At 68.9% G+C, this 7,500-nt stretch overlaps 1 protein-coding gene across 1 annotated transcript in view; it reads left to right on the plus strand.

Annotated features, from left to right (window-relative positions):
• Nucleotides 1-7,500, plus strand: part of LOC144248726 (uncharacterized) — a 17,430-nt gene that overhangs the window by 9,656 nt on the left and 274 nt on the right. Inside the window, exons 2-3 of the mRNA XM_077790728.1 lie at nt 6,375-6,851; nt 6,955-7,500. The exon at nt 6,955-7,500 is cut by the window's right edge and continues 274 nt beyond it. Coding sequence (XP_077646854.1) covers nt 6,375-6,851; nt 6,955-7,500 — 1,023 coding nt within the window. The remainder of the gene's footprint in view (nt 1-6,374; nt 6,852-6,954) is intronic.

The following is a 7,500-nucleotide window of genomic DNA, read 5'->3' on the forward strand; positions in this document are numbered from 1 at the left end:
CTTTCTCTCCCCTTCGGAAAAGCCGGGGTACGGCACCGATCAACGGAAAAAAAAAAAAAAAAAAAAAAGGCACATGGCGTGCGCGGCCCACAAGGACCCGTGCTAACCACGGGCGCCGGGGGCCCGGGGGGGGGCGAGGCGCGCGCCGCCTTCTCGCTGCCCCCCCCCCTTCGAAACCCACCGGCATCGCTCGGCTCGGGGCTCGCTCGGCCCCCCGGCTCCACACAACCTCGGCTTTCGTGGGCCCGCACGCTTCTCGGTGCCGCGGCTTAGGGCCGCGAGAGGAAAAGGCCATCGGAGGCCGGGCGGGCGGGGCCCCCCACAGCACCCGCACACGCCCTTGAAAAAATAGCAACGGACCGCCCGGGGCAGAAGCGGGCTCGGTCGCCACGACCGAGGAAGGGCGAGGCGCCGCCGCCTCGCCCGCGACCTTCCGGGGGTTGCTCTCTGCCGGGGGCTTCGGTCCGTGCTAGGGCGGGCCGGCCACCGCGGCCGGCCCCTCTCTGCCCGCGAAAAAAACAGCCCGCCCGCAAGGCGGGTCCCCGGCTTAAGGCCGAGGAAGGGGGTGACTTCAACAGCACGCGCCGGTGGGACGGGGTGCCGCCACCCCGGCTCCACGGCTCATCGGGCGACCGCCGTCACCGAGCCCCTCCGGCCACGCGGCGAATGCCGAGGCCAGGCCGCGCGCCCCACCGCTGCCCTTCCGACACGGACACGCTGGCAAACAGGTCGGGAGCGGGGGAACCGGGCGCCGCCACCGCGGCGGGCTGGCCGGGCCTTGCTCGGGGAGGAGGCTCTCGGGCGAGGGCCGGGGAAAAAAAAAGCCCGGCCGCGTCGACCCCCGGCTGCCGGCCACTGCCACCGGACCGGCTGCCGGAAAAATGCCTGCCGGAGCGGGCCCCGGCTTAAGGCCAGGCGGAAAAGGGACGAGGCGCCGCCGCCTCACCTGCCACCGATCGTCCCAGGGGGGCCGCCCCCCCTTCAACCGGGCCGGCACGGCAGCCGACCGGAGCGGAGCAACACACACGCGGGGCTTCTCACCGCCTCGCTGCGGCCAGCGAGCGGCTTCTCGACACGGTCTTTCGGGCCGTCTCTCTCGGCTCTCGGCTCTCTCTCTGGTGGCCCTTCACACTGCCCATTCTCTTCTCTCTGGCTTCTCGGGCAGCTCTCCCCCCGAAAGAGCGCCCTGGGCAGGACGGGAACCGGGACCAAGCCACGCGGCTCACCCGGCCTAGGCGGCACTCGCTCTGCCCCGACGACCGCGCGGCGCGGCCGCCCTATCCTCCGCCTTGCGACGCAGGCACCCTGGAAACCTGCGGGGACGCGGCCCGTCACCTCGCTCCCAATATACGGAAAGATAAGTCCAAGGCCGCCGACGCCTCCAAGGAGACGAGTGGAAGTCGACCGGGAGGGTGCGCCAGCGCAGGCCGACCGCTACGTCGACATAGCCGGAGGCAGCCTGGAACAGCGACCCCTTGGTGAACTTCCGCAGGCGGCCGCGACACCAGGTCTACCCGGGCGGACGGAGACCAGGTCTACCCCGGCTCCGGGATACCAGGTCTACCCCGGCCGCCGGGTACAAGGTCTACCCCGTCTCCGGGATACCAGGTCTACCCCGGCCGCCGGGTACAAGGTCTACCCCGTCTCCTGGATACCAGGTCTACCCCGGCCGCCGGGTACAAGGTCTACCCCGGCTCCTGGATACCAGGTCTACCCCGGCCGCCGGGTACAAGGTCTACCCCGTCTCCGGGATACCAGGTCTACCCCGGCCGCCGGGTACAAGGTCTACCCCGTCTCCTGGATACCAGGTCTACCCCGGCCGCCGGGTACAAGGTCTACCCCGGCTCCTGGATACCAGGTCTACCCCGGCCGCCGGGTACAAGGTCTACCCCGTCTCCGGGATACCAGGTCTACCCCGGCCGCCGGGTACAAGGTCTACCCCGTCTCCTGGATACCAGGTCTACCCCGGCCGCCGGGTACAAGGTCTACCCCGTCTCCGGGATACCAGGTCTACCCCGGCCGCCGGGTACAAGGTCTACCCCGGCCGCCGGGTACAAGGTCTACCCCGGCTCCGGGATACCAGGTCTACCCCGGCCGCCGGGTACAAGGTCTACCCCGTCTCCTGGATACCAGGTCTACCCCGGCCGCCGGGTACAAGGTCTACCCCGTCTCCGGGGTACCAGGTCTACCCCGGCCGCCGGGTACAAGGTCTACCCCGTCTCCTGGATACCAGGTCTACCCCGGCCGCCGGGTACAAGGTCTACCCCGTCTCCGGGGTACCAGGTCTACCCCGGCCGCCGGGTACAAGGTCTACCCCGTCTCCGGGATACCAGGTCTACCCCGGCCGCCGGGTACAAGGTCTACCCCGTCTCCGGGATACCAGGTCTACCCCGGCCGCCGGGTACAAGGTCTACCCCGTCTCCGGGATACCAGGTCTACCCCGGCCGCCGGGTACAAGGTCTACCCCGGCTCCGGGATACCAGGTCTACCCCGGCCGCCGGGTACAAGGTCTACCCCGGCTCCGGGATACCAGGTCTACCCCGGCCGCCGGGTACAAGGTCTACCCCGGCTCCGGGATACCAGGTCTACCCCGGCCGCCGGGTACAAGGTCTACCCCGGCTCCTGGATACCAGGTCTACCCCGGCCGCCGGGTACAAGGTCTACCCCGTCTCCTGGATACCAGGTCTACCCCGGCCGCCGGGTACAAGGTCTACCCCGGCTCCTGGATACCAGGTCTACCCCGGCCGCCGGGTACAAGGTCTACCCCGTCTCCGGGATACCAGGTCTACCCCGGCCGCCGGGTACAAGGTCTACCCCGTCTCCGGGATACCAGGTCTACCCCGGCCGCCGGGTACAAGGTCTACCCCGTCTCCGGGATACCAGGTCTACCCCGGCCGCCGGGTACAAGGTCTACCCCGGCTCCTGGATACCAGGTCTACCCCGGCCGCCGGGTACAAGGTCTACCCCGGCTCCTGGATACCAGGTCTACCCCGGCCGCCGGGTACAAGGTCTACCCCGGCTCCTGGATACCAGGTCTACCCCGGCCGCCGGGTACAAGGTCTACCCCGGCTCCTGGATACCAGGTCTACCCCGGCCGCCGGGTACAAGGTCTACCCCGGCTCCGGGATACCAGGTCTACCCCGGCCGCCGGGTACAAGGTCTACCCCGTCTCCGGGATACCAGGTCTACCCCGGCCGCCGGGTACAAGGTCTACCCCGGCTCCTGGATACCAGGTCTACCCCGGCCGCCGGGTACAAGGTCTACCCCGGCTCCTGGATACCAGGTCTACCCCGGCCGCCGGGTACAAGGTCTACCCCGTCTCCGGGATACCAGGTCTACCCCGGCCGCCGGGTACAAGGTCTACCCCGTCTCCGGGATACCAGGTCTACCCCGGCCGCCGGGTACAAGGTCTACCCCGTCTCCTGGATACCAGGTCTACCCCGGCCGCCGGGTACAAGGTCTACCCCGGCTCCGGGATACCAGGTCTACCCCGGCCGCCGGGTACAAGGTCTACCCCGTCTCCGGGATACCAGGTCTACCCCGGCCGCCGGGTACAAGGTATACCCCGTCTCCTGGATACCAGGTCTACCCCGGCCGCCGGGTACAAGGTCTACCCCGGCTCCTGGATACCAGGTCTACCCCGGCCGCCGGGTACAAGGTCTACCCCGTCTCCGGGATACCAGGTCTACCCCGGCCGCCGGGTACAAGGTCTACCCCGGCTCCGGGATACCAGGTCTACCCCGGCCGCCGGGTACAAGGTCTACCCCGTCTCCTGGATACCAGGTCTACCCCGGCCGCCGGGTACAAGGTCTACCCCGGCTCCTGGATACCAGGTCTACCCCGGCCGCCGGGTACAAGGTCTACCCCGTCTCCTGGATACCAGGTCTACCCCGGCCGCCGGGTACAAGGTCTACCCCGGCTCCTGGATACCAGGTCTACCCCGGCCGCCGGGTACAAGGTCTACCCGGTCTCCGGGATACCAGGTCTACCCCGGCCGCCGGGTACAAGGTCTACCCCGTCTCCGGGATACCAGGTCTACCCCGGCCGCCGGGTACAAGGTCTACCCCGTCTCCGGGATACCAGGTCTACCCCGGCCGCCGGGTACAAGGTCTACCCCGTCTACGGGATACCAGGTCTACCCCGGCCGCCGGGTACAAGGTCTACCCCGTCTCCGGGATACCAGGTCTACCCCGGCCGCCGGGTACAAGGTCTACCCCGTCTCCTGGATACCAGGTCTACCCCGGCCGCCGGGTACAAGGTCTACCCCGGCTCCTGGATACCAGGTCTACCCCGGCCGCCGGGTACAAGGTCTACCCCGGCTCCTGGATACCAGGTCTACCCCGGCCGCCGGGTACAAGGTCTACCCCGGCTCCTGGATACCAGGTCTACCCCGGCCGCCGGGTACAAGGTCTAGCCCGGCTCCGGGATACCAGGTCTACCCCGGCCGCCGGGTACAAGGTATACCACGTCTCCTGGATACCAGGTCTACCCCGGCCGCCGGGTACAAGGTCTACCCCGGCTCCTGGATACCAGGTCTACCCCGGCCGCCGGGTACAAGGTCTACCCCGGCTCCGGGATACCAGGTCTACCCCGGCCGCCGGGTACAAGGTATACCACGTCTCCTGGATACCAGGTCTACCCCGGCCGCCGGGTACAAGGTCTACCCCGGCTCCTGGATACCAGGTCTACCCCGGCCGCCGGGTACAAGGTATACCCCGTCTCCTGGATACCAGGTCTACCCCGGCCGCCGGGTACAAGGTCTACCCCGGCTCCTGGATACCAGGTCTACCCCGGCCGCCGGGTACAAGGTCTACCCCGGCTCCTGGATACCAGGTCTACCCCGGCCGCCGGGTACAAGGTCTACCCCGGCTCCTGGATACCAGGTCTACCCCGGCCGCCGGGTACAAGGTCTACCCCGTCTCCGGGATACCAGGTCTACCCCGGCCGCCGGGTACAAGGTCTACCCCGGCTCCTGGATACCAGGTCTACCCCGGCCGCCGGGTACAAGGTTTACCCCGGCTCCGGGATACCAGGTGTAGCCCGGGGGGCCGGACAACGGGTCTACCCCGGCGCCCGGAGGAAAAGTCTATTCCGGGGCCATGGCAAGAGGTATTTCCCCATACCCGGGTAGTAGAGCGTTTCTCAATGGCCGGCTTTACCTTTTTTTGCCTGGTGGGGGTGGGGGGGGCGGGCGCGAGGGGGGGGGCTCGGTGTGGGTTTTTGTGGGGGGTGGGGGAATGTGCGTTGCGGGACTTTTGGTTCGAGTTTTCTGGGTTTGTTTTAGGAGTTACGGGGTTATCCCTTTGTTTTTTGTGGCTTGGTTCCCCTTGGTCTGGTTTGGGGTTCGGGTTTCATTTCCCGCGCTTCCCCTTTCCTCCCTTCTCGAAGAGAACGACTCTTCTGTTCCCTCGGCGCAAGAAACTGATCCGGAAAAGGAATTTTCTTGGCGAACTTTATTTCTTTCCCTCTGGTACCCAGAGCGATCCCAGACCAAGCTGACAGGCAGCCTGCGTCAGCCTGCCGTCGAAGCAGCGTCAGCAGCCCCCTCCGCCCGGGGTGCCGCGCAGCCCTACCCGGCCGAACGGAATTTCAGTGGGGCCAGCGCGCAAGGGAAGCGAGGGAGGGAGGGAGGGACGGGGGGGCGAGGGGGGGAAGGGAGGGAGAGAGAGACAGAGAGAGAGGGGCACGGTGACACACACGCCGGCTCCACACACTCGCAATCCGACGCCGCCCCCTCAGAGCCCGCCCATCGACGGTTGGGGGCGCCCCGCCTGAAGACTTTCCCCGCCTCCGCCCATCGACGGTTGGGGGCGCCCCGCCCTGCCCCATCAGACTCCCCGGCGCCGCTCGCAGACTACTTTCCCCACCCCCGTCGCCGTCCCCCGCCCGCTCTCTCCTCGGCCGGTTCGCACACCCGCAGCGGCGGGAGGGCCAGGAGCGGGCCGACACCGAGGAAGGCGGGTCCTTCGGCCAGCAGGGCCGGGGCCCGCGGCAGAGGCGGCCCCTTTGCCGAGAAGCCTTCTCTTCGGCTCTCGCCCAGCCTTCTGCTTTGACGGCCTTCTTTCCTTGACGCTCCAGCCCGGCCTGGCCCCGTCCGAGCCCGGGGCAGGACGGCAGCGGGGTGGGGGGGAGGGGGGTCGAGCGGCTGAAGGCAGTGAGGGATCCGGAGACGGAGGCAGGAGCCGGGCCGCTGTCGCTTTGGGCACGGAGGAGGCGGGAGCGCTGCCGGCTCCCAACGGCCGGCTCCTTCCCTCTCTAGACCGGCGCCGGGCGGCCGGAGGGTGGGTCGTGCGCGGGACAGCAGGTCCGCCCGGGACACCAGGGCGACAGGTCTGCCGCAGCAGCAGGGCGGCCGGAGGCCGGGCCCGGAGTAGGACGACAGGTCTACCCCGGCTCCCGGAAGACCAGGTCTACCCCGAGGCTTCCGTGCACCTGGTCTACCCCGGCTCCCGGAACACCAGGTCTACCCCGGCTCCAGGGGAACAGGCCTACCCCGGCGCCCGGAATTCCAGGTCTACCCCGGCTCCCGGAAGACCAGGTCTACCCCGGCTCCAGGAGAACAGGCCTACCCCGGCGCCCGGAATTCCAGGTCTACCCCGGCTCCCGGAAGACCAGGTCTACCCCGGCGCCCGGAAGACCAGGTCTACCCCGAGGCTTCCGTGCACCAGGTCTACCCCGGCGCCCGGAAGACCAGGTCTACCCCGAGGCTTCCGTGCACCAGGTCTACCCCGGCGCCCGGAACACCAGGTCTACCCCGGCTCCAGGGGAACAGGCCTACCCCGGCGCCCGGAATTCCAGGTCTACCCCGGCGCCCGGAAGACCAGGTCTACCCCGAGGCTTCCGTGCACCAAGTCTACCCCAGCGCTCGGAACACCAGGTCTACCCCGGCTCCCGGAACACCAGGTCTACCCCGGCTCCAGGGGAACAGGCCTACCCCGGCGCCCGGAATTCCAGGTCTACCCCGGCGCCCGGAAGACCAGGTCTACCCCGAGGCTTCCGTGCACCAAGTCTACCCCGGCGCTCGGAACACCAGGTCTACCCCGGCTCCCGGAACACCAGGTCTACCCCGGCTCCAGGGGAACAGGCCTACCCCGGCGCCCGGAATTCCAGGTCTACCCCGGCTCCCGGAAGACCAGGTCTACCCCGGCTCCAGGAGAACAGGCCTACCCCGGCGCCCGGAATTCCAGGTCTACCCCGGCTCCCGGAAGACCAGGTCTACCCCGGCGCCCGGAAGACCAGGTCTACCCCGAGGCTTCCGTGCACCAGGTCTACCCCGGCGCCCGGAAGACCAGGTCTACCCCGAGGCTTCCGTGCACCAGGTCTACCCCGGCGCCCGGAACACCAGGTCTACCCCGGCTCCAGGGGAACAGGCCTACCCCGGCGCCCGGAATTCCAGGTCTACCCCGGCGCCCGGAAGACCAGGTCTACCCCGAGGCTTCCGTGCACCAAGTCTACCCCGGCGCTCGGAACACCAGGTCTACCCCGGCTCCCGGAACACCA

The sequence above is a fragment of the Lonchura striata genome, unplaced genomic scaffold (genome assembly GCF_046129695.1).
Source record: "Lonchura striata isolate bLonStr1 unplaced genomic scaffold, bLonStr1.mat Scaffold_498, whole genome shotgun sequence".
Taxonomy (NCBI): domain Eukaryota; kingdom Metazoa; phylum Chordata; class Aves; order Passeriformes; family Estrildidae; genus Lonchura; species Lonchura striata.